Source organism: Eschrichtius robustus, chromosome 10 (genome assembly GCF_028021215.1).
Source record: "Eschrichtius robustus isolate mEscRob2 chromosome 10, mEscRob2.pri, whole genome shotgun sequence".
NCBI classification, from domain to species: Eukaryota; Metazoa; Chordata; class Mammalia; order Artiodactyla; family Eschrichtiidae; genus Eschrichtius; species Eschrichtius robustus.
Genome location: NC_090833.1, coordinates 75,525,911 through 75,553,868, shown reverse-complemented (window position 1 = coordinate 75,553,868; position 27,958 = coordinate 75,525,911). Strand labels below are relative to the sequence as shown.

Genomic DNA, 27,958 nt, shown 5'->3' with positions numbered 1-27,958 from the left:
TGGTGTATGATCCTTTTAATGTGCTGTTGGATTCTGTTAGCGGGTATTTTGTTGAGGATTTTTGCATCCATATTCATCAGTGATATTGGCCTGCAGTTTTCTTTTTTTGTGACATCATTGTCTGGTTTTAGTATCAGGGTGATGGTGGCCTCATAGAGTGAGTTTGGGAGCGTTCCTCCCTCTGCTATATTTTGGAAGAGTTTGAGAAGAATAGGTGTTAGCTCTGCTCTAAATGTTTTTGTTTTTTTTTTAATTATTTTATTTATTTATTTTTGGCTGCATTGGGTCTTTGTTGCTGTGCACGGACTTTCTCTAGTTGCGGAGAGAGGGGGCTACTCTTCGTTGCCGTGGCTTCTCTTGTTGCTCTAGTTGCTCTGCGGCATGTGGGATCTTCCCGGACCAGGGCTCGAACCCGTGTCCCCTGCATTGGCAGGCGGATTCTTAATCACTGCGCCACCAGGGAAGCCCCCTGCTCTAAATGTTTGATAGAATTCACCTGTGAAGCCATCTGGCCCTGAGCTTGTTTGTTGGAAGATTTTTAATCACAGTTTCAATTTCAGTGCTTGTGATTAGTCTGTTCATATTTTCTGTTTCTTCCTGGTTCAGTCTCGGAAGGTTGTACTTTTCTAAGAATTTGTCCATTTCTTCCAGGTTGTCCATTTTATTGGCATAGAGTTGCTTGTAGTAGTCTCTGTCATGATCCTTTGTATTTCTGCAGTGTCAGTTGTTACTTCTCCTTTTTCGTTTCTAATTCTGTTGATTTGAGTCTTCTCCCTTTTTTTCCTGATGAGTCTGGCTAATGTTTTATCAATTTTGTTTATCTTCTCAAAGAACCAGCCAGCTTTTACTTTTATTGATCTTTGCGGTTGTTTCCTTCATTTCATTTTTTTTAAAGGAACTCCTTTATTTATTTATTTATTTATTTAGGCTGTGTTTTGTCTTCGTTTCTGTGCTAGGGCTTTCTCTAGTTGCGGCAAGTGGGGGCCACTCTTCATCGCGGTGCACGGGCCTCTCACTATCGCGGCCTCTCTTGTTGCAGAGCACAGGCTCCAGACGCGCAGGCTCAGTAGTTGTGGCTCATGGGCCCAGTTGCTCCGTGGCATGTGGGATCTTCCCAGACCAGGGCTCGAACCCGTGTCCCCTGCATTGGCAGGCAGATTCTCAACCACTAGCGCCACCAGGGAAGCCTCTCCTTCATTTCTTCTTCATTTATTTCTGATCCGATCTTTATGATTTCTTTCCTTCTGCTAACTTTGGGGTTTTTTTGGTTCTTTAATTGCTTTAGGTTTAAGGTTAGGTTGTTTATTTGAGATTTTTCTTGTTTCTTGAGGTAGGATTGTATTGCTATACATTTCCCTGTTAGAAATGCTTTTGCTGCATCCCATAGGTTTTGGGTCATCATGTTTTCACTGTCATATATTTCTAGGTATTTTTTGATTTCCTCCTTGATGTCGTCAGTGATCTCTTGGTTATTTAGTAACATATTGTTTAGCCTCCATGTGTTTGTGTTTTTTACGGTTTTTTTTTCCCTGTAATTAATTTCTAATTTCTAATCTCTTCTAATCTCTTGTGGTCAGAAAAGATGCTTGATACGATTTCAGTTTTCTTAAATTTACTGAGGCTTGATTTGTGACCCAAGATGTGAACTATCCTGGAGAATGTTCCATGCGCATTTGAGAAGAAAGTGTAATCTGCTGTTTTTGGATGGAATGTCCTATAAATATCAATTAAATCTATTTGGTCTCTTGTGTCATTTAAAGCTTGTGTTTCCTTATTAATTTTCTGTTTGGATGATCTGTCCATTGGTGTAAGTGAGGTGTTAAAGTCCCCCACTATTATTATGTTACTGTCGGTTTCCTCTTTTATAGCTGTTAGCAGTTGCCTTATGTATTGAGGTGCTCCTATGTTGGGTGCATATATATTTATAATTGTTATATCTTCTTCTTGGATTGATCCCTTGATCATTATGTAGTGTCCTTCCTTGTCTCTTGTAACATTCTTTATTTTAAAGTCTGTTTTATCTGATATGAGTATTGCTCCTCCAGATTTCTTTTGATTTCCATTTGCATGGAATATCTTTTTCCATCCACTCACTTTCAGTCTGTATGTGTCCCTAGGTCTGAAGTGGGTCTCTTGTGAACAGCATATATACGGGTCTTGTTTTTGTATCCATTCAGCAAGCCTGTGTCTTTTGGTTGGAGCATTAAATCCATTCACATTTAAGGTAATTATCGATGTGTATGTTCCTATGACCATTTTCTTAATTGTTTTGGGTTTGTTTTTGTAGGTCCTTTTCTTCTCTTGTGTTTCCCACTTAGAGAAGTTCCTTTAGCATTTGTTGTACTGCTGGTTTGGTGGTGCTGAATTCTCTTAGCTTTTGCTTGTCTGTAAAGCTTTTGATTTCTCCTTCAAATCTGAAGGAGATTGCTGGGTAGAGTAATCTTGGTTGTAGGTTCTTCCCTTTCATCACTTTAAGTGTATCATGCCACTCCCTTCTTACTTGCAGAGTTTCTGCTGAAAAATCAGCTGATAACCTTAGGGGGATTCCCTTGTATGTTATTTGTTGCTTTTCCCTTGCTGCTTTTAATATTTTTTCTTTGTATTTAATTTTTGATAGTTTGATTAATATGTGTCTCAGTGTGTTTCTCCTTGGGTTTATCCTGTATGGGACTCTCTGCACTTCCTGGACTTGATTGACTATTTCCTTTCCCATGTTAGGGAAGTTTTCAACTCTAATCTCTTCAAATATTTTCTCAGACCACTTCTTTTTCTCTTCTTTTTCTGGGACCTCTACAATTGGAATGTTGGTGCGTTTACTGTTGTCCCAGAGGTCTCTGAGACTTTACTCAATTCTTTTCATTCTTTTTTCTTTATTCTGCTCTGCAGCAGTTATTTCCACCATTCTATCTTCCAGGTCACTTATCCGTTCTTCTGCCTCAGTTATTCTGCTATTGATTCCTTCTAGAGTATTTTCAATTTCAGTTATTGTGTTGTTCATCCCTGCTTGTTTGTTCTTTAGTTCTTCTACGTCCTTGTTAAATATATCTTGTATTTTCTCCATTCTATTTCCGAGATTTGGGATCATCTTTACTATCATTACTCTGAATTCTTTTTCTGGTCAACTGCCTATCTCCTCTTCATTTGTTTGGTCTTGTGGGTTTTTACCTTGCTCCTTCATCTGCTGCATATTTCTGTGTCTTCTCACTTTGTTTAACTTACTGTGTTTGGGGTCTCCTTTCTGCAGGTTGCAGGGTCATACTTCCTCTTACTTCTGTTGTCTCTGCCTAGTGGGTGAGTTTGGTTCAATGGCTTGTGTAGGCTCCCTGGTTGGGGGGACTGGAGCCTATGTTCTGGCGGGTGAAGCTGGATCTTGTCCCTCTGATGGGCAGGGCCGCATCTGGTGGTGTGTTTCGTGGTGTCTTTGAGCTTAGTATGACTTTAGGTTGTCTGTCTGCTAATGGGTGGGGTTGTGTTCCTCTTTTGCTATTTGTTTGCTGTGAGGCATCCAGCACTGGAGCTTGCTGGCCATTGGGTGGAGCTGGGGCTTTGTGTTGAGACAGAGACCTCTGGGAGAGCACTCACTGATTAATATTCCATGGGGCTGGGAGTTCTCTGGTGGTCTGCCATCCTGGACTTGGCTCTCCCATCCCCAAGGCTCTGACCTGATCCCCGGCCGGACCACCAAGACCCTGCAAGCCACACGGTGTGGAAGAAAAGGAAGAAGAAAAACAAAATCATAAAGAAAAAACAAAAAAGAACCCAAACAAACAAACAGACAAAACCCCAAGACAAATGGTAAAAGCAAAGCTAAACAGACAAAATCACACAAAGAAACATACGCACAGGCACCCACAAAAAGAAAAAAAAAAGGAAGAAAAAAAAACAAAGAAGAGAGCAACCAAACCAATAAACAAATCCAAAACCAAAACAAACACTAAAAACTAACAAAAACATAAAACCAGAAACAAATGAAATGCAGAAAGCAAATGAAAAAAGGCACTGAAAGCATAAAACAAACACAAAAACCATAAAAAAAATGTAAAGATGAAAGATGAAAACAAAAGGAAAAAATACAAAATGACAAAGTAGTAAAGTAAAAATAGAAAAATAGAAAATACTGTTAAAAATAAAAAGAAAACAGAGCAGAAGAAAGGAAAAAAACAAACACAAGGAAAAAACACAGTATAATATAGAAGTACAGTAGAATTAGGTAAAAAAAAGAAAATTATATTTAAAAAATAAAAGCATAAAAAGAAAAGTAAATTAAAAAGTAAAATTTAGAAAATAAATAATAATAAAAAAAGAACAACAGAACCAAAAAAAAAAAGTAGTGATATTTTCCTGTGGCCTTAGTTGTCAGTGTCCTTGGCCGCACAGTGAGCCACAGCCAATCCCTGCCTCCCCAGGAAGCCCTCTGGTACCTCTAGGTGGGTCTCTTGACCTGCTGTGGGCACTGTGGGGCCGCCTCAGACTCTGACCTGGCCTTAGTCCTGTGTGTACTTGTCCCCAAAGTCCACAGTTGCCCCCAAAGTCCACAGCCTCAGTTGTGGGAACACCCATTGTCTATTCAGGTATTCCACAGATGCAGGGTTTACCCAGCCGATTGCAGGGATTTGATCACTGCTCCTGAGCTGCATGGCGATACTTCCCTTTCTCTTCTTTGGTCGCACTGCCCCTGGGGTTCAGCTTTGGTTTTGGCCCCACCTCTGCATGTAGCTGCCCTCAGGCGTCTGTTCCCCGCCCAGGCAAGAGGGGGCGAAAGCAGCAGCTGATTAGGGCTCACTTGCTTGCTCAGGCTGTGGGGGAGAGGGATATGGCAGTCATAATTGGGATGTGCGGGGAATGCCTGTGGTGGCAGAGGCTGGCGTGAGGTTGCAAGAGCCTAAGGAGGTGCGCCATGCGTTCTCCCGGGGAGGTTGGCCCTGGTTCGCGGGACCCTCAGCAGTGGCGGGCTGCACAGGCTGCTGGGAAGTTGTGGGCAGGTACCTGCCTTGCACACAGGACCCTTGGTGGCAGTGGCAGCAGCCTCTGGGGTCTGAGATAACAGCCGCAGCTCACGCTTGCGCCCATGTAGGCATTGCCCTACCATCTTTGAGCACACAGAGAAACTCTTATGGCAGGGCTGCCCCTCTCCTCACGCACCCCAGAGCAAAGGTCTCCTGCCTCTCTGGCAGGCCCAGGTTTTTTTCCAGACTCCCTCCCAGCTAGCTGTGGTGCACTAGCCCCCCAAGGCTGTCCTCACACAGCCAACCACAGTCCTCTCCCAGGGGTCTGACCTCCGAAGCCCGAGCCTCAGCACCCAGCTCCCACCTTCCCCTGCAAGTGAGCTGACAAGTGTCTCAGGCTGGTGAGTGCTGGTCAGCACTGATCCTCCATGTGGTAATCTCTCTGCTCGGCACTCCACACCTCTGTTGCTGCCCTCTCCTCCGAGGCTCTGAAGCTCCCCCTTCCCATCCCCACCAGTGAGGGGGCTTCCTAGTGTGTGGAAACTTTTCATCCTTCACAGCTCCCTTCCAGAGGGACAGGTCCTGTCCCAATTTCATTGTCTCTTTTTTTCTTTTTTCTTTTGCCCTACCCAGTTACATGGGGATTTTCTCACCTTCTTGGAAGTCTAAGGTCCCCTACCAGCATTCAGTAGTTGTTCTGTAGGTGCTCTTCCACATGTAGATGTATTTTTGATGTATTTGTGGGGAGGAAGATGATCTCCACATCTTACTCCTCCGCCATCTTGCAGGTCTCTCCCCTAAGTTTTCCTTTTATTCCTTCTTGCCTGACCTGTTCATTATTTAGGAATGTGTAATTCAATTTTCACATATTAATGAATTTCCAAAATATCCTGCTGTTGATTTATAATATAGTACCATTGTGGTCAGAGAACATACTTTGTATGATTTCAGTCCTTTTAAATTTATTGAAGATTGTTTTATGACGTAACATGGGATCTGCCCTGGAAAATGTTCCATGTGTACTTGAAAAGTATATGTATTCTGTTCTTGTTGTGTGACGTATTCAATAGATGTCTATTAGGTATAATCGCTTCATAGTTTTGTTGAAGTATTCCATTTTTTCCTTGATATTCTGACTTGTATCCATTATTGAAAGTGTGGTATTGAAGTTTCTGATTGTTGAATTGTTGTTTCTCCAATTCTATCAGTTTTTGCTTTGTGTATTTTTGTACTCTGGTATAAGATGCATATTTGTTTATAGTCATTATGTCTTTCTGATAGGTTAACACTCTTATCATTATAAAATGTCTTTCTTTGTCTCTAGTGACAACTTCTGTTTTAAAGATTATACTGTCTGACGTTAGTGCAGCCACTCCAACTATCTTTAATTGGTGCTTACAAAGTATCTCTCTTTTCTTCCTTTTGCTTTCAACCTATTTGGTCTTTGAATTTAGTGTGTGTCTTGTAGACGTCATACAGTTGACCCATATTTTCCCCCATTCTTCCAAATGTAAATGGAGTGTTTAATCCATTTACATTTAATGCAGTGACTAATAACTAATAAAGTAGGATTTATTGATACATCGTCCATTTTGCAATGTGATTTTTATGTCTTGTGTCTTCTTATTTCCTCTACAATTATTGCTTTGTTTTGGGTTAAATATTTTCTAGTATACCATTTAAATGCCCATGTCATTTCTTTGACTATATCTTTTGAATTATTTTCTTAATGTTTATAGTAAGGATTGCAATTACCATCTTAATTTGTGACAATCTGGTTCAAACTAAAACTAACTTAATTTCAATAGTATTCAAAAATTTACTCCAGTATATTTCTTTCTACCTCTCCTTTATACCATTACTGTCATATAAATTACATCGTTATATATTATAAAACCTGTAATTCAATTTTATAATTCTTGCTTTATGTTATTGTCTCTTAGATAGAAGAATAAATAGATTACAAACAAATACATATTTATTCTCTTATATATTTTCCTGTGAAGTTACATTTACCAGTGTTCTTTATTTCTTCATGTGGATTCAAATTACCATCTAGTGTCCTTCTCAGACTGAAGGAATCCCTTTAGCAATTCTTGCAGGATAGATCTGCTAATGACAAATTCCCTCAGAGTTTATCTGGGAATGTCTTCATTTCTCCTCCATTGTAAGGAAGAGTTTAGTTGAGTATAGAATTCTTGGTTAACAGTCTTTTTCTTTCAACACTTTGAGATGTCATTCCACTGTTTCCATGGTTTCTGATGAGAAATCAGCTTTTAATCTTATTAAAGATCCTTTGTACGTAATGTCATTTTTCTCTTACTATTGATATTTTCAAGATTTTCTTTTTGTCTTTGACTTTCATCAGTTTGACTGTGACACGTCTAAGTGTGGCTCTCTGTGAATAAATTCTACTTGGAGTTTGTTGCGCTTCATGGATGTATGGGTTAATATTTTACATAATATTTGGGAAGTTTTTGGCAATTATTTCTTCAACATTTTTTCTGCTCCTTTCTCTTTCTCCTTTTCCTGTGGAACTCACATTATGTGTATGTAGGTATGTTTGATGGTGTCCCACAGGCATCTGAGGCTTTGTTCATTTTATCTTGCTCTTTTTTCTTCTCCTGAAGCTGAATAATCTCTATTGATCTATCTTTAGGTTCACTGGTTATTTCTTCTGCTAGCTCATATCTGTGGTTGAGCCCCTATGGTGAATTGTTCATGTAATTTTTGTACTTTTTAACTCCAGAACTTCAATTTTTTTTTCTATTTTTATTTCTCTTTATTGGTACTATCTATTTGATGAAACATCATTTTCACACTTTCCTTTTAATTCTCTAGACATCATTCCATTAATTTTTTTAACATATTTTACAATAGCTGATTTAAAGTCTGTGTCTACTAAGTCCCAAATCTGGGCTTTCTCAGGAGCATTTTCTCTTGGCTGCTTTTTTTCTTCCTGTTAGTGGTATACTTTCCTGTTTCTTTACATGTCTCATGACTTTTTGTAGAAAACTATACAGTTAAATAATGTATCATAATAACTCTAGGGTCAGATAGGTATTTATTTTGTTGCTAGGTTTTTGTAATTGTTTTTCTTGTTGCTACTTACTTGCTTACTGACTTTTCTGAACTAATTCTATAGATTCTGTATTGCTTCCAGTGTATGGACACTTAAGTCCTCTGGTGGCATTTTTTTTAACTTCTTTTATTATTTATTTTAGGAGTCATCCTGTGTCAGTACAATTTAGTGGTCAGCCAATGACAGGTTAGAAAAGTTTCTTAAATGCCTTGTCTGTATGTCTTCCACCCTTTTTATCCCTTCCCACGAGAGGATCTATGTGAGAAGGCATGCCTTCAAACTTGTTGCAGTTTATACGACAGCCTTAGCTTTTACTTCCTGTTTGTGCAGGGTTTCAAGGTCAGTCACTAGTGAGTTATTGGGAGCTTCTCTTTTCCCAGGTCTTTCTTGGGTCACCTTTTATGCCCTAAGAATATGTCAGAGCTTTTCAAAATTTCAAAATCTAGTTCTCCAAGATTTCCTTTTAAATTCCTAGCCAGGTTCTTGTTTACCCACCTGAAATCATAGCCTTAGGTAGCTGCCATATTGCCACCCATATACTATTGTTTTGATAGTACTCTGGGGATAGGTTTTTTTTTTTTTTTTTTTACTCCCATGAGCTGAACTCTGAGTCCAATCAAATACCCACGGCACTCTGGGAATAGAGATTTTTCCAGGAAACTGCTTGTTCGGACAAAATACTGACTGTGCTCTGGGGATGATGCCTTTAATGTAGCTCTAAAAGAGTTCTGTCCTTTCTGTTGGCTATCAGGCTGCCAATTTTTTGTGGCTATGGTGCCACTAAGCTGGGGAGAAAGGCGGGTAGGAATAGCCTCAAGCTAAAATGTTAGAGACACCACTGTCTTACCGAGGTTCAGTAGTTTCTCTTAGACAATTTTCAGTTTTTTTCTGTGGCTTTGGCTAATTTTCCGAGTTTTGAAATGGTTGGTTTTAGTTGTTTTGCCAGTATTTGTATTGTTTTTGTGGGACAGTTTGTGGAGGTTCTTGTCCTACCATTCCGGAAGTCTGTCTCCTCTAGGATTCTGTATAAGTTAAAGAATAATGGCAAAGCAAAGAAACAAAAAAGGAGCCTCTTAAAGAGAAATATTACCCTTTTTCTTCCAGCTTTGTCTTTTTCTGTATCCCTGTCTTGTCTTCTGTACTGTCTTCCAACCTCCCTATGGCGTTCTCTCTGTGATGGTTTAGTGTAGTGAGGAGAGTCTTGGCTTCGGAACTTGGGCACACCTGGATTCCATTTCTAGCTCTGCAACAGTAAACAAGATACTGACTTTCCTTCAGTCTCAGTTTCCTCATATAAATTGGTGATCCTCATAGTATCACAATAAAGATTAAATGAGAAAACTTTTAACGAGCTTATTCCAGACCTGTACATACTAGGTGCACAATAAATTATTAATATAATATACAATTTATTATTCTTTATTTGGTTCTCTCGTTTCATCCCTTTTTACTGACCTATCTTAATGAGTTTTGGTGTAAAAATAGTAATTAATGGGTTTAGGAAAGTAACTTATAGAAGAAAGATAATGAAAAGAGAATCATGTCTTTCCTTTGCTGTGTGATCTTAAGCAAATTATTTAGCCACTTTGAGCCTTAGCGTCCTCACCTTTTAAATGAGAATACTAGTATGTGCCTCTGATATGTTAGGGCCTTGCTTTGAGAATCAAATGAGTTCATGACACTGTAGGCTTGTGAAGGCTTTGCACCATGCACTGTCTACAAACGTACAGTGGTCTCTAGTTTGTGAAGATAAGTGTCTGGTTCTTGGATTAGATTCATGGGATTAAGTTTGCTTTTTTTTTTCTTCTCAAAAAACATAAACATAGAATGTAAAATAAGTTGCTTATTATTTATGGCACCATTTCCCCCTATCTTTTGAGTTAGATAAGTATTTTGCCATATGTATCCATTATGTAGCAAATGACATTTATTGTTCATAGACTTTGGATTTAATATTTTCATTTGACTATTCACTTTGTGATTTAGGCTAAAATAGAAGAAAAGGCCATTTATGAATGCTGTAGCAGTCAAAATATGTATGTGAACATAGCAAGAAATACTCTGAAGAAGCTGAGAGACCAAGGTAATGTCTTTTCAATTAAGTGATAAGATAAAAAGTTGTGATTAACACCTGACACTGAATGTGTTTTCTTCATTAGCAGGGTTGTTTTTAGATATTCAATGAAATGTATGTTTTAAATATTCTGTTGAGTCGAACGTGCAGGCGGCATTTTTTGGTTGAAAGTAACAAGTTAGACTTGAACTTAGACATAAATATAACCTCACTGAGAGAGGTTATCCCTGATATATTTAAATTTGATTTCTGGTTATAAAAGTAATTCACCTCCATGTGGAATAGTATCAGTACTTCTCAACTTTTTAAAAATCAGTATTGTCCCCCTAATAAACCTATTTTTTTCTACCTCCTTCACCCCCAGTAAAATGAAGTACTGAGGGATAATATTTTATCAGTTAAATTGGGTTTTGTAGAGCCACATACTGTTGTAATATCTGATATTTTTTTCATTCCTCAAGAGCCAATTTTACTCCTCTGGGGGCAGCACCACCCCCGTTGAGAATACATGGCATGAGTTCAAATAATACAGAAAAACATCTTTTAAAAAAACAGTCAAAGACAACTGTCTTCCAGATCTCTTATATAGACCCTCCTTTACATGACTACAGAGATATATATAATATTCATGAATACAATCATTTTATATACAGTGTATCTAACTTTTTTTACTCAGTAAGGTATCATAGAAGTCTTTTGTCAGTTAACCTGGAATCCATGTTCATATCTAGATCTGTATCATACTTTTTAAAGACTGCATGAAACTCTATTGTATAGAACCTATACTATAAATATTCCATTATATGGAATCTATAATATAGATGAACTAAATGCCTTTGGTTATTTAGATTGCTTACATTTTTTTTTAGTATAAATTCTGTGATAAATATGTGTGAGCATGTTAACACATTAACATTTACTTAAACCCGAGCATATGTATCTTTAGCATAAATTCCTGTACACAGAGAAGCTAGCAGAAAGGGTCTGCATACTTAAAATTGGTAAATATTGTTTTTCTGTTTTTTTTTTTAATTTTATGTATTTATTTATTTTTGGCTGCGTTGGGTCTTCATTGCTGCGTGAGGGCTTTTCTCTAGTTGCGGCAAGCGGGGGCTACTCTTTGTTGCAGTGCATGGGCTTCTTATTGCAGTGGCTTCTCTTGTTGCAGAGCACAGGCCCTAGGCGCATGGGCTTCAGTAGTTGTGGCACGTGGGCTCAGTAGTTGTGGCTCATGGGCTCTAGAGCACAGGCTCAGTAGTTGTGGTGCACGGGCTTAGTTGCTCCGCGGCATGTGGGATCTTCCCGGACCAGGGCTCGAACCCGTGTCCCCTGCATTGGCAGGTGGATTCTTAACCACTGCGCCACCAGGGAAGCCCTGGTAAATATTGTTAACTACTCCAGAAAGGGTTTGTCCATTTACGTTGCCCACTAATGGTGGAGTATGTGGTTTTCCTCACACCCTGCCAAACTTTCTTATTTATCCTATTTCAGAGTGTGAAGGTATATTAAAAAAAAAAGTTATTTTAATATCTTATATTACTACAAAGTTGAAGATGTTTATTTCTCTCTCTTTTAAAATTTGCTCTTTGTATCCTTCTGCCCCCCCTTTATAAATAGTCCTATTCATTTGGGACAGCCTTTTACATATTCTCTTTTAATATACTGCAGGTATTTTCTTCAGTTTGTCACTTGCGCGTCAGCCTTATTTATACTTTTTTTTTTTTTTTATAATATAGAGGTTATTTTCAAAGTGTAATCAATCTCTTTTTTATTGGCTTCTGGGTTTTGTGTCATGCTTTGAAAGTCTGTTCCATTCTCAAGAATATAAAAACTGTTCATCTGTGATTCCTTTATGGCATTTTTTTAATGTACAGCACTTTAAGTAGACTTAAATACATGTATTAAAATATACGAGATCTCTTAGATTAGTATTTTCATGGCATTCTAGCTCCCCCACCCCTTTTTCTCATATTAAATATAGCACATAGAAATAGAACATGCAGGTCTAAGTACATATTTTAAATATTCCCAATGAAAATAGAAATGGTTTGCAAGCTGTTACAGTTGTGGTAAATGATGGTATAAAACTCAGTGACTCAAATTTAGACACACTCTATCCAGTAGTCAAAATGTATTAGTTTTAGCAAATGTGAAATCCTGTTCTTTTTAGTAGTTGAGTAGTTATAACTTTTTCCCAGTTTGGAAGTGGTTATGAAGATGTTTGCCCTCACAGGTTGGGTGGATGTTTTAAAATAAAAAGAAATATTTTATTATACTGTAGACCTTTTTATGTTCTGTATGTTTTTATGAAGTAGATAAAAATAGTTCATCTCAGGAGAAAAGTCCTTATATGTTTTAGGTGTGTCTGGAAGCAGTAATAGCAATAAGACAACTAGATTGAAAAAGAATGAAAAGAAAAACGGTAAGCTTACTGTGATAACGAGAGGCCCTTGCAGTTGTGACCTTAAAGGGGAAGTAAATTTGGTAGACTGCAGCTATTAAACTGTTGTGTTTGTGAAGGATCAGCTGCATACTTTGTACATGTGCTATCCTTTTTAAAAACTTGTATAAATTGGAGATGAAAAAATGGACTTTGATTTAAGTAATATTTGGGTAGAATTCTCAACTTTTTCTTTTCTTTTGGTAGTTAACGTACGTCTAGTCAGCAAGAGTAGTTCTGCTCAAATTTTCAAACTCTACCTGCATTGGAATTACCTGGAAATCTTGTTAAGAATGCAGATTCTGATTCAGTAGGTCTGGGTACAGCCTCAAAGTCTGAATTTATAACAAGGAAGAAGGTAGAGAAAATAATTTGGTTGTATTTTGAATAAAACCAGATGGTTGTGCTTCTCTTTTTTAAAAAAAGCCTCATGTAAGAATTGAAACAATGTAGATGCTTTTAGAATCTCTTAATACTCCTCATAACAAAGAGTTTTTTGTTTTACAAAAGAGTTTGCTAAAGCATGTCTAGTAAGTTCTGCTAAAGTTGTTAATAATAAATTAGAGAAACTTTCTCAAGAGCTCTTTAGAGTGAGGGAATCTGGGACTGGGTTACTGGTGTTGGGAAGAGATCCTTGAGCTATTTTGCCCTTGTGAGAGTCATCAGGGTTCCCATTGTCTCCTGCTTGTAAGCTTTTGTACTTTTCTTATCTGAGTGAGTATTAAGAACTGTTATGCAAGATTTAGAACCAGAAGGCCTGGGTTTGTGTATCGACTGTGCTGTGTGACTTTGGTCATGTGTCCTTACTTTTCTGAGCCTCATCTAACTCATCTGTAAAAATGAAGTCAGTTCACTTGCCGTTCTGGCTTAATGTAAAGTTTAAATCAACATGCTTAGAACAGGTTTCGGCCTGCTTAATATGCACCAGACATAACTGATATAATTCTTACTTTCCCGTCTCTCACCCAAAGCTTAGGACATCACGTGGTCCAGGGAACAATATTGATTTGTTGTGGCTGTTATTGAAGGACACGAAGACTTGGATTCTTTTAGACTACTGTCTTACTTAATGTTAATCAGAATCCTAGCATTTCATATCTAAAAGGGTTAGTAAACTCTAACCTTACCACTACTTAAAAAGGAAAAAAAAAGCAATTAAAATTTTATTGAACAGCTTTGCTTTTTCTTTTAGTGCTCACAGGAATTATTCTCTACAGACATCTTAAAGACTACCTTCTAACTGAAGAACAGTTCCGTGAAAATAACTACCCCCAACCCAACCCTGACAAACCAGGAAATATTCTTTTAAACCCAGGCATGACAAAAACTCTTGTAAATGATCGAAAGTATATGGGTCCAGAAATTATCCTTTCTACACGCTAAGACTGGAGCCCTAAAAGTCCCAGTGTTCTGGGACTTCCCTGGTGGTCCAATGGCTAAGACTCCATGCTCCCAATGCAGGGGGGCCCAGGTTTGATCCCTGGTCAGGGAACTAGAGCCCACATTCAGCAACTAAGTCCCACGCTGCAACTGAAGATCCTGCATGCGACAATGAAGATCCCACGTGCCACAACTAAGACCCAGTGCAGCCAAATAAATAAATATGAAAAATAAATAAAAATAAAAGTCCCAGTGTTCTGCCATTTTCTAATGGAAACAAGATCTGTGGCCAGCCATGGCCACAAATGATGGCCAGCATCATTAGGCTACAGGTAAAAGCATTGTTGCATTTCATTTTCTTTCCCTTTCCATTTCATTTTATTCCCAGTATCTAAGTGCTTTATTTATGTAATCAGTTTTATTAAATCTTCTTAGCAGCCATTTCAGGTAAGTACTGTTACCACCTGCATTTATGCAAATGAAGAAACTAAGGTTCAGAGAGGTCAAGTAATTTATCAAAGGTCACTCAGAAAATAAGTGGTAGAGCCAGGATTTGAACCCAAGGAGTCTGACTCTGGAGCTTCTGCTTTTACCCCTAGACATATGTAGGCAGTGCTGTGTTCTGTATATTTCATACCCTTTCACTATGAATTCTTATAAAAAGACTTACAATTAGTCTTATTATTTTGCATTTTCTCCAAATACTGGGCATAGTTAGTCAATATATTTATCCCACTCCCTCTCCCCCCAGAAAAGAGATAGCAAGAGAATATTTAACATTAACACAACTGTCAAATGTGAGGTCCATCAGAGTTTGAAATGCAGTTATAGAAATATTTTTCATTGGCTAGAAGATATTTAGCTTCATCTCTTGCATCTTTAGAATTTCTCTCTTGGGATTATTTTCGCCATTTCCTTTACCTTTCTTTAAATCCTCTCATTGGAAGGCAGTACACTTAACAGTTAAGAACCGGGGCTCTGAAGGAGAAACGCAAATCTGGGTTGGGGTGCTGGGTAAGTCATGAGTCACTCTCCCAGTGTCGGCTTCCCCACTCTGAATAATGAGATGATGGCAGCTGCCCCATCAGTAGCTATGAGAATCCGTTAAAATAGTGCATCTGAAGTGCTTGGTGCAGTGCCTGCCTCATCATCGCAGAACAGGCACCCAAATAAAAGAGCTGCTGTCATCATCGTCATCAGAGCCAGCTTGAGGGTCATTAATAAAAACAAGTATTCATAAACGGGTCTAGTGAAAAGCCCAGATACACTCTCAGTGACAATAAACAAACAGATCACTATGTGTCTAAAGGGAAGACATGGGTCCTAATTCAGGAGTTACTATGTACTAGAGTAGATGACAGATCAAGTCGGTGACAGTCAACTTGTGGTGCTGAAACCACAATTACCTGGCGTTGGGCTGACTCTGGAAGCAGGTGGGAGAACGCCTGTTTGAGCAGTGGCAGCCCTGATGCAGGAGGCAGCTCACCTGCACGTACTCCTTTGCATAATTCTGTTCCTTTTCCGCTTACTTCGAGATCACACTGAGTCTGTGCTCACGACAGGATCAGGAATGCAAAGGCAAGTCCCTGCATTCAGGTCCTCATTTCCACCCCCCGCATCTATTCATGAATAACTCTACTTCATGTTCTGTTTTAGCTTCTAGGAAGATGTGCTGTCGATGTGGGAAGATCTATGGCGTGACTCCTGCAGGCAAACACAGCAGCAGAGAGGAATGTCACTACCACTTGGGCCGACTGGTGAGTCATAAAGGCAAGTATCTGGTCGTTCCATTTCATTTACTTGACGAGCCGGTGCCAAAGCGGTGGGGAGAAAAGTGGAATAAAGTATTCAGTTCAATGTGTATTTGTTAAATACGGTCCAGTAAAGAGAAATTGTATTGATTCAAAAGTTTCCATTACAAACACTTACTCCCGACCATCACTTCTTAACTTTGGAGATCGCTGGCTCAAGAAGTATGGCTGTTGATGACTCTTCCACCTTTTGAAGACCTCAGGTCAATCAGCTACCTCCTGACTTCACCTGCTTTTCACAGGCCAGCATTAGAATAATTGCTTACGGCTTCAGTTCCTTGGCCCCTGCCCTGCACTGAGTGAGGATGAACACCTGCTTCCTCACCCCGAGCCCAGCCCCCATTTCTTCTCCAGCACAGTAAATTCTCTACAGTCCACTCAGATGCTTTTTTCCCTACTCAGAGCAAAAAACCTGGGTGCAATCATCACTGTCTCCCCTCGGTGCACCCTCCCCCCCCCATTCAAGGCCTTTGTTTTGTTTTGTTTTTCCCTTTTTTCTTTTTTTCTGCCTATGCCAGCGCTCTTAGTTCCCCCACCAGGGATTGAATCCGGGCCACGGCATTGAGGCCACTGAGTCGTAACCACTGGACCGCCAGGCAACTCCCCGATGCGCCCTTTCATCTCAGCAGTGTCCACGTCCCATTTGTTCCGTTACCTCCAAAGTGTCTCTTCTCCGCCTCTGCTGCCCTCCACCAGGGCCACAAGACCCCCATCCCCTTCCCAAGCTACTGCAGCACCCTCCCAGCCTTACACTCCCCCGCCCCAAGCTACTCCTCACCCAACAGCCCCCTGAATAATTTTTAAATCACAGTTCTGTTTACATCACTCCCCTGCTTTAATGAAAATTCTTCAATAACTTTGTCAACCCTGCCGAATTTGGCCTCTGCTCCCTATCTTGTACCCTTTCCGCAGTTTCCTTCCTATCACACTGGCCAACTTTCTGGAGCCTTCTAACCTGCCGTCTCCTCTCCTTTTCACGCGGCTGGTTCCTTCTCATCCTTTAGGTCTCTGCTTAAATGTGACCTCCTCAAGGTTCTTTCGCGACCCTGTGATCTAAAATAGGTCCTCCCTCTTCTATCACAACCTTTGAGGGCCTTTGACTGTCACTGCCTTTGACAGCACCTAACTGCATTTTGTAATGATTTAGTGATTTATCCGCCATCTTCAAAAGACTGCAAGCTCTTAGAGGGACCGTCCATCTTTTTTTCTCCCGAATGTCTCCCCGGCACTTAGCATGGTACCTAATGCATACAGGCTGTCAATATCTATTTGGATAGATGGGTGAACAGATGAATTATTTATGTAGATATGGAAATGAATATGAATGCTATTATAATAAATGCTATGAAGAAAATAAAGCAGGGCAGAGGACGTAGAGAGGAACAGTGGATGTGATTGAATTATAGAATAAATATAAGTATAATGGATCAATAGTAAAGTAAATCAGACAAGTTTGACTTAAGTGTTTAGGGCTTAGTTTTAGTGGGTGGGGAGACTGTAAATTCCAAAAGGGAAGAAAAATAGGAAGACACTGAAGGAGAATAAAAGTAGCAGATTAACTACTCTGTGGCATAACTAGACAACGCAGCATAATGAACAGAATGGGACTTTGGAGCCGGCGGACCTGAGATTTTGGGCTGTTTCACCACTTACTTTCTCTGAGACCTTGAGCAGGTTTCTGAAGCTCTCTGAGCTTTTGTTTCCACATTCATGGAATGAGCTTTGTGTGGCAGTTTAGTGAGCTGACGTGTCCAATTCCTGGCTTATAACAGATGCTCTGTCAATACTGGTTCTCAGCCTCCCTTTCTCATCACAGGAGAAGGTAAGATAAAGCCGTGAGATGTCAAGATTGGATGAGTAATATAAGGTTGGTTAAGCAAGAGTCTTCAGTGCCAGCCTGAGAAATCTGCATTTGATCAGCAATGTACAAGTGAAGCATTTGAGGAAAGTAATGTAATGAAAAGTGTGCTTGAGGAAGATTAATCTAATCACGTTTTATAGGAAAACTGGTGCAAAACCTACTGTAGGCAGAGGGGTTTATAGGGAACAGTTGGGAGAACATTACCTTGGGCCAGAGGGAAGAAGGGCTTGGGGTAGGTAAGGGTACAGGTGAGATGGAAGATGTGAGAGAGATAAAAGAGAGGTGTGAAGGCTTAGGCTTGTTGCTGTGAAAATGTGCAAAGTGTCTGGCCAAGGAAGTGGAAGAAGAGGGTGTCGGGATTTCAGAGGTCCAGCCAAGGTTGGAGACAACATCTTTGTTACGGTCTCAGTCTGCGTAACTGGGTGATGTTGCTTGGGTCAGATGCAGGAAGGAAGAGGATGGTAGCTGGAGCCCATCATCCAGGGGCTTCAGCAAAGAGGGAAGGTCAGGGAGGAGAATATTTTGAAAGGATGGTTGAGGTAGAGTTAAAGCAGGATAAAGAAGTGACACCAGGAGAGGAGCTGAGGGTGCCGGCCACGTTATGGGGAAGCAAAGGGAGGAAGGGGAGAAAGGCATTCAAGACACCGGTAATTATAATTCACCTTCAAAGTGCAGCCTCTGAGAACTCAGCTTCTAGGAGTTAGTGTTTCCTATTTGTTACATAATAGCTAGAAAAGCAACATGCAGAGTTTTAGACTTTACATCAGATCGCTTGCATGGTGTAGTCTTAAAGATCCTTGTGGGTGAGACACTCTGGGAGTTAGCCACTCCGCCTTGTCAAGCTTGCTTGTTTTGATTTTTACTTTTCGTGTGGTTTGCAGTTCTTGGTGGCTCAGAAAGGCGGTACAGCTGTTGTGAAGGTGTCCTTCGATCCCCCGGGTGTCAGGTCGCCAAGGTAGGACTTGTTCCACAGAATGCTGCTTGTTTCAGAACCAGAGTTGCTGCCTCCTGCACAGACCTTGGGGATCCATAAGCATTTGGTATAATCCACTAATTTTCAGTTGATGAAATTTTTATGAGCTTAGTTGCTCTTGCCAAAACGTACAGTAACTTATTTGGCAGTGTTTATTTCAGCTTCACGTTCATGACCAAAAAGAAAACCTAGAAGGCTTTGTGAAGACTTTTGTCAAGTTCCCCCCCACAGCGGGAATCACGGTGTATTTGCCGTGAATTGTGAGGTGGTACGTTGGTGGTATGTTTTGCCTTATTTATGCATGTGTAAGGAACGTTCCCAAGCTTTCTTTCTCAATCCCACACAGCGCTGCGACGTTGTTCACACATTTTCAGATGAAGCAACTGAAGCTGAAAAGAGTTAAGTGACTTGGTGGGATACCTGCACTTGGTGATGGAGCCAGGAGTTGGCCCATGATCCTCTTTCTATTACTTATTAATTTTTCTTTATATATAATCACTGCTTGTCCTACTCATTACATTGCTGAAATTACATGGGTGGAAAATGTTATGAATACTACTGTTATCCCCCAAATCAGCATAAAAGCTTTAATTTTTAAGAAACTATTGTTTTTATAGAGACAGTAAAATACTTATAGGGAGTTATCTTCTTTCATATGAGACTCAATACTAAACAGTAGGGGAAAAACAGAACTTGGAATCATGAGACCTCGGAAGCTCCACTGCTTATCAGGCAAGTCTCCCGGATGCTCCAATCTATAAATTATGAGGTTAATAATAACCCGACAGTGATGGTGAGAATCAGATACACTAATATATGGCAAAGTGCTTTGTATGTGTCAAACACCATGTGAACAGTCATCTTTAACAAAACATAAAATTAAATTTTTTTCCCTGTGGCATATTTGGAAAGCAGATTTGTGGAGTTTAATTTTAATAAATATAGAAGGGAAGTGTTCAGTTTTTAAGCTTAGATTTTTAATTGCAGACAATGAAAGCTGCTTCTGGCTTAGAAATCAAATATCATTACCATGTTGTCCTCTACTGTGCCATGTTTATATAAGCATAATATGGATTTTTTTTTTCATTCAACAAGGTTTATAACTGCATTGTCCAATATGGTATCCACTAGCAAACAAACATGTTGGTATAGAGAACAGAATAGCAGTTACCAGAGAGGAAGCGGGGGAGGGCAAAATGGGTAAAGGGGGTCAACTGTATGGTGATGAATGAAAACAAAATTTTTGGTGGTGCAGCGTGCTGTAGTGTTTATAGAAGTCAAAATATAATGTTGTATACATGAAACTTATATAATGTTATAAAACAATGTTACCTCAATAAAATATTAAATTAAATTAAAAATTTAGTTCCTCAGTCATACTAGCCATATTTCAAATACTCAATCCCCACTTGTGGCTGGTGGCTACCATATTGGACAGGATAGAAATAGAACATTTCATCTTCACAGAAGGTTCTTTTGGATAGCACTGACCTCTAATGAAAATAATTGTAAAGCCTAAGCCAAGAAAATGAAATTATTTTTATTAGCAGAAATATTACCAACATTAAGGAAAAAAATTAAAGCTTGGAACATCTTTTACATGACCGTCAGATCCACTCACTGGCTTTTGTTAGCAAAACTGAATGATAGGGTTAGATTGTATATTTCAGTTAGAAATATTCCTTTAAGATATCTAAGATGTTAAAATATGTTTGCCCAATATGATGTTTAAATTTAATATTTCCGTCTTTATAGTGCTATACAGCCAAAGGTTTGGAACTTACTCAAGTGACAGTGGTTGATCCCAGCCTCCAGGTGGTCTATGATACATTTGTGAAACCAGATGAAGAAGTCATTGACTATAACACTAGGTATGCATTATACACAGGGGTTTGTTTTTCAAATTATAGAACATTCAACATGTACTTTGAGTTTTAGCCTAGGTACTTTTATTGGATTCAACTTTAGAGCATGAGTTAACACTGTTTTCTTTTAATTAATTTGTTTATTCAAAAATATTCATGTTCTGTTGAGTACCTTGCTAAAATTATGCAGACACTGTATTAGGCCCTGGGTAACAACCCTAAATGAGAGATACGGCCTCAGCACTCACGGTGTTTACATGTTGGAATGGTAGGTAGGAGGCTAGAGAGACAGACAAAAATATTGAACAAGTTATTTTATTCATTCATTTATTCATTCAATCATTAATCAGTTTCTTCTGAAAATACCATACTATTCCCATTAGATGAAAATTTCTATAATCCTGTAGACATGTCGCTGAGTATACGTAGCTTTGATACGGCATACGGAACACTGGTTCAGTGCAAATTCTATTTTATTATTATTATTAAAGTAGGACACGTTTCTGATCCAAATTCAATGCTAACTTGAGATAGTATGATACAGATGTGCCTTTAATTTTTAAAAACCTCATATAAAACACCCAATAATATCACTGATAAATTGAATTGGATCTCCTAAAGGCATATAAGCCATATGACATGACACATTTATATATTTATTTAAATATATCTATTTAAATATAAAATAGAAGACATTGATCTTATTCTACAATGAATATTTAGAAGCGTTAATTACTGGTATGATTGTATTTATTCAATTTTCTTTAAAAAATTCTCCAATGGTACTTAAATATGACGTGTGTGTGTGTGTATATACATGCACACATATATACATACATTTGTATATATATATATATATATGAACAAATATGACTTGATACACATATACACGTGTATATTATATGCACTATACACTATAGTACATAGTTTATAGTATTATAGTATATATAGTATACATAATATATATTATATATGTGTATGTCCATAATTTTGGAGCACAGTAAGGCAAGGTGGTCAAGTGAATTAAAAGTTGTTGTGATAAATTTTGAGAATAATTATAAAGAATTCTGCTAACAAGCATTTTTTAACCTAAATTTCCTCATGGTTCACAAAAATGGTTGTATACATAAAAACTCAGTAAAAGTTGCTGTTATCAGAAAATGCATTTTGTTACTAATCTCTCTCCTGACCTCATTTGATTATTTTTCCTACTCATTTTGACCATATCCTAATAGCCCCATCTATTTTATATTTTACTTTTTTTTTTTTTTTTTACTTTATTGAGCTATAACTGACAAATAAAATCATACTATATTTAAAGTTATTGTACTCTTATTGGTTCTTGTTCTTCCATGGGTTTAGCGGAATCTTTTCTAACTCCTTTTTGGAACAAGTCAGGAAATGCTTTGCTAATTACTGATACTCATAGCAGCAAAATGAGAACTGAAGGTCTTGCTTTAAAAATAAAAACTTGAATCTTAAAAGAAAAAGTCAAAAGGATTCAATGCATTGCATTCTTTTAAAATGGCTTTAAAATGAACCCAAGTACTCCATCCATGATCCTCTTAATTCAAATATTTGATTATGCGTCACATTCCTTAACTAAGCCAGATGATGGAGCCAGGTATCTTTTGTTTCTTACAGGAGACAATAATATCAACATACAGCTTACGTTGAAAATACCTTTGCAGTATTTTTATCTCTTTTCTCCTAATTTGCAGTAAAGCACAGCAGTAGCCACGTTTCTGAACACTTATTTTTAGTATGTGCTTCGTGGAAACCACTAGGATAGTCAGTTTTCTGCATGTATTTTCACTGTTTGCACGTATTTTCATTGGGTCCTTATAAGCCATTAAGATTGGTAATTGACCCTACTTTACAGATGAGAAGACTGAAAGCAGAAGGCTAAGTAACTTGTTGAAAATCAAATATAATAAGTAAATGGCAGAGTCATAGCATAGCTCAAACTCAGGTTGTCTAGACTCTGCTTAGGGCTCCGTCTGCTTTTCCATGCTCCTCACATTTCATCTTTAGCTTTGCCTTAATGGGAGATAGACTACTTAACTGTAATTGACAAAACTCAGATTATACAAAGATGAGAGTTCACAAAGGAACTTTATGAACTTGTAATAATGTCTCCCCCTGCCTTACATGATTGATCCAAATTATAAATTTTACTAGGTTATATCAACATAACCTAGTAAAGGGATAGTTGGCAGTCGTACAATAAGATCTTTGTTCTGTTCATCAAATGTTTGTCACATTGAGTCAGTAATGTGTTCTAACTATAACTGATGAAATCTACTTAGTTGTACTCTTACATGCGCTGTGTCTCTTATTGGGATAGGTTTTCTGGTGCGGTTGAAGATGACTTGAAGGACACGAAAACCTCAATCCGTGATGTGCAAGCCACCTTGTTGAACCTGTTCAGTGCTGACACTGTACTAATTGGACATAGCTTTGAACATAGTCTCTATGCACTTAAGGTAAAGAGTTAGAGGCTCATATTCTTACAAAACTCTACGTGTTAATGTGGTAGTCGTTATCATTATGTTATCACTGATGCTTGACTTGCCCTTTTAGACAAAACAAGGTAAGAATCACTGTGCTGATGACTTTGTCCAACTCTTGTAAACCAGAAGCAGTATAAGATGCCCAAGTCATTTGGCTAAACAAGATCAGAAAGAAAGTCCATTATCAATTGTGATAAAACCAAAATCATTGTTTTGACATGGTCTTAGATCATTGTCTTTAATATTCAAGTGGGTAAAACTACGTTTATCTAATAGGTTATTATAGTCACGTCCTGGAAGACACTTTTTCATATTAAGTCTGGTAGACTTATAAAGCCTACCTATAAGGTAGGCTCAAAATCAAATGGCATGTTCATTTTTCTTGGCATGATAGACTTGAAAATCTCCCCCTTAATACTCCAGGTTAAAATGGTCTGTTCTTTGCTCCATGTTCTAGAACAGGTGTCAGCACACTATGGTCCATGTTAGCCACCTGTTTTTGCAAATATTTTTATTGGAACAGAGCCACCACACCCACTCACTGACGTATTTTCTATCGCTGCTTTCATACTACAGTGGCATTGTTGAGTAGTTATAACAGAAGTGGTATGGCCTGCAAGCCTAAACTATTTATAACTCGGAAGAGAGAGTTTGGTGGCCACCCCCGATCTAGAACAGTGCTCTGCAACAGAACTCTCCGTTCTACACGTTCACTATCCAATATGGTAGACACTAGCCACATGTGGCTAGTGAGCACTTAAAATGTGTCTAATGTGACTGAGAAAACGATTTTTTCATTTTGTTGACTTAATTTCAATAGTTACATGTGGCTGGCGGCTACCACATTGCACAGCGCAACTCTAGAACTCTGGGGACCTTGACTATTTGTTTCAGCCACCGCTAGGACTTACCTTCTTGCCGAGAAGGGCTAGTTCTTCTTTAGTGTGAGAATGTAAGTAAGGCCATTTAATGTTCCTAAGTGAGTATCCACCTCTTTCCCTGCAAAGCTGGTACCATGGTATAGATAGTTGTTTCACACAGCACTGTTGTCTCTGCATGTGACAGATGAGACTGGAGTGGCTTCCTCCAGACCCCCACCAAAGTGTGAGCAAAGAGAGTTGGGGACGTAAGCTTTCTGGAAGAAAGCTCTTCACAGGGATGTCCTTCTGTTACCTCAGCGAGAGCTTGTCTCAAACTCAGTTTCTCACCATGACTTTCCTGTCTCTCATTTTCCAGGAACCATTCTATTTCACCTGTCTCCCAGACCAGAAAATTTGAAACCACTGTGTTTTTTTATTCCTTGTCATCAGTCTGTTTCTTTCACCCAGATTACTCATAGATTTCTCTATTTCCCCCACCACCTTCTTTTATGTGCTCAGTATTCTGCAGCCAGGAACCAGTGTCTAGGAAGTGGCTGACACATTAAAAGTGAGAATTTAAAGCGTTTATGGATGGGGCGTAGTAGGTGCTAAACATTAAACTTCCAACCCCTTTCTTCTTTTTTTTTTTTAAATAATTTTATTCATTTATTTAATTTTTGGCTGCATTGGGTCTTCGTTGCTGTGCATGGGCTTTCTCTAGTTGCTGAGAGCGGGCGCTACTCTTCGTTGCGGTGCGTGGGCTTCTCATTGCGGTGGCTTCTCCCGTTGTGGAGCACGGGCTCTAGGCGTGCGGGCTTCAGTAGTTGTGGCATGTGGAGTCAGTAGTTGTGGCTCGCGGGCTCCAGAGCACAGGCTCAGTAGTTGTGGTGCATGGGTCCAGTTGCTCGGCGGCATGTGAGATCTTCCCAGACCAGGGCTCGAACCCGTGTCGCCTGCATTGGCAGGCAGACTCCCAACCAGTGTGCCACCAGGGAAGCCCCAACCACTCGCTTCTTGATCAGTCTTTAAATTACTCTTGTCCTGAGGCTAATCTTCTTCAACGCTTTTTCAAAGTACAGCTCTTCTAACAAGGAATCCAAACTGGTACCTGACAGTCTAGGCTCTCAGTTATCTGACCCCTCTCTTATTGTATCACTATTTCCTACTTTATTAAATCTCAGGAAAAATTTATTCACCTTCTTCCAGGTGTAAGCAGAGGGGATTTGGACCTAGATGGCACTAATCCTTGTCCATGCTCCTTCCCCAGGGACAGACAAACCACTGAAATGGGACTTGCACTAGGGTGAGGTGTGCCCGCACCTCTGCTGAGTCACAAGGTGGGAGGAGCCTGGCTCACCCTTTACCGCCCCCCACCCCGCCAGTAATTATTGGAACCGCTCTGAGCTCTTGCTGCCCCCTGGTGGTGCTCTCTTGGTAGGAGAGTGGACTTGGAAGTCAGGCTGCTGAGATTGGATTTCCTTCTACCCTGCTGACTCAGCTTAGGCAACTTCTTAACCTCTTGAAGCCTCAGTTTCCTTGGCTGTAAAAAGGGACAATAAAATACCTACCTTGCTAGCTTACTCTGCAGGTTGTAGTGAGATAATCCACATGAAGTGCTTAGTGGCTGGCCTGTTGTAACTGCTCATGTTACTTGCTTTTGTAGCATAGTTACTGCTGCTACAGTTACTGTTGCTGCCATCAGTTTCCTTATTCTTTGGGAAGAACGTCTAATTTTCATTTGACAGGTAATTCATACTTCAGTTGTGGACACGACAGTTATGTTTCCTCATCAGCTAGACTTGCCTCACAAAAGATCCTTTAAAAGTCTAGTGGCCGACTACCTATGGAGAATCATTCAGGATGATGGTAAGAGCCTGCTTGTTCATGATAAATATCGGGATCCTAAGTCTGACTTGAGTAAATCATGAGGTTCATGGTAAAGGTCTACTGTTTGAAATGCTGCCCTGTGGGTTCTCTTCTTGGGTAGAGAATCCTAAAGCTTCTGCTTAAGTAAAAAGTGTTCCATGCTCACTGCCTGGTATAGTCCTAGATGTTCCACAGGCATCAAAACAGCAATTCAACCGAGACTGGTGACCACATCATGGTTCAGCAAGTTGCCTGACCTTGGAATTCATGCATAAAACTTCTGTTGGTGTAGAGATCTAATTCCATTCTAAATTTTGCTGTGTACCTCCTTTCAGATGTGATTTTCGTTAAGCCTAAAGAGATTCTAAAATTGATTGGGTCCAAGTTATCTCATCCAGGGTAAATAGTGTGTGTTGCGTAAGAAGAAGTATAGCTCAAATTCAATAGATTCATGCGTGCACTTGCTCTGTAGTGGATTGGTACAGAGGTTTTGCTGTCAGAACTTCTTTTCTTTTTGGTTTTTCTGCTGAAAAATACCCAACATTAAACAAGTTAATCAAATACAACAAGTACACCCACCAACTATCCTGTTAGTGGCATTGTGATATGCACGAGATACGTGTCTGGCTTGGAATGGAGGTTAGTTACTCTGTACATTTCATGTATACCCATATAGGCCCCACTTTTGCACAAGAGGGAGAAGAAAGTTAATTTTGAGTATGTTAAAATTATGTTATAATGCTGTATGTTTCTACAGATGCTCCTCTGATCATGTCATTTATTGTACAAAATACAGATTTTACTTTATGGTCTTTACTCTTTCATTCTCTGTCTATTAGACACTAACCAATACCATCTTGCAGAGAATCTTTAATTTACATTATCTGCTTTGTTAAAAATATTCATATCTCAAATTCCCAGAAAATGCTCTTATAAAATTTGTAATGTGTTCTACTGAAAACAATCTGGAACCGTGGACACAAAAATATTTCACCTAACAACAAAAAATACCCTATGTAAAACAAAATCTTCTAAAAGTTATATAATACCACAGTTCTCTCAGAATAACCCAAACAATAATATACCATTTTAGAAGTGTGGTCCATATGATTTTTCTCATTTAATCTCGGACGTCATTTATTATTTTCACCAGAACTGTAGGCTTGATATTTTGGGTAGATTTCATCTACTTTTTAAAACCATGTCATTTTGTATCTAAGGTCACTCTTTGTGTAGAGAGGTGTACTTTTTCTAGCATCCCTTATTTCTGGCTTCTTGTCAGATCTCTGTCGTTCAGTGGTACCTGTCACTTTGTTGTTGTATCTCCCTGGAAACGAGGTTCATGGAGAAGGTACTGGTGTGCTATCCAGTCATAGCAATGTAGTGACCACATGACTGAGGACAGGTTACATAGAAAAAGGGAGATGCTTGTTCATCTGGATTTATGTAAAACATTTCTAAAGCAACCAGTAGGGGTTGTTCTAGGTATGAAATAATGAAATATTGATAAGTGGCCAGTGGTAATTTTGTTTCAAACTCAAGACTTCGTTTTGAGACCATCCGTGGGTAACATCACAGAGTTGTCTATGTCTAATGTGTTATTTTATATTCTATACTATTTGGAGGTCACGATTCAAGTGAAAATGCAATCGCCTGCATGGAACTGGTACTCTGGAAGGTAAAAGACGACCTGAAAGGAAAGAAGTAACCACTTTGCCCAAGAATATCTTAAACCTCTGCATTGCTTCCGTGACTCCTTGGCCTCCACTGCTGGCAGTAGAGTTTGGTCTATAATGACATGAGGTTTCTCCACACTTTCAAAGAGAAGAGGAGAAGGAAAAGCACTGTTGAGGTCTATTTATTACATTTTAAAGGTTGAATTTCCACAGTGATTTCTAAAGTTGTGACTGGGGAAGAGGGGGGGAAGGAATTAGGTTTTTTTGGAATTTGACTCATCTTCGTAGGCAGTGTACAGATAACAGTGGAAGATGGTTTGAAGTTGAAGTAATGGGTCCAGGACTTTCACAAAGGTCGTTTCTCAGGTTACTTAAATTCCTTTTACTCTCTAAATACTTAGAACCATTATACTGCTTGGAGATAGAAACATCTTTACCTAACAAAATTGTAAGTTTTCTTTAGATCATCTATATAGAAATAGAAGTGGAGATTTTCCTCACAAAATATATGGAACTAAATGTAAACTTTTCAGTGTACTATTAACATAAAAGTTCTGGTCATTTGGCTATTGTGTAATGTGTTTTTAATCTAACTGGTGTATTCTTACTTG

At 39.0% G+C, this 27,958-nt stretch overlaps 1 protein-coding gene across 1 annotated transcript; it reads left to right on the top strand.

Moving 5' to 3' along the window:
• Positions 1-4,842: 4,842 nt before the first annotated feature.
• Positions 4,843-27,770, top strand: LOC137770962 (RNA exonuclease 1 homolog). Its single transcript, XM_068553998.1, is given in 10 exon segments — positions 4,843-5,070; positions 10,015-10,111; positions 15,579-15,692; positions 18,476-18,549; positions 18,729-18,783; positions 18,786-18,835; positions 20,323-20,438; positions 22,780-22,918; positions 25,551-25,671; positions 27,297-27,770. Coding segments are annotated over 10 exon segments (1,077 nt in total). The 3' UTR covers positions 27,380-27,770.
• Positions 27,771-27,958: the final 188 nt, after the last annotated feature.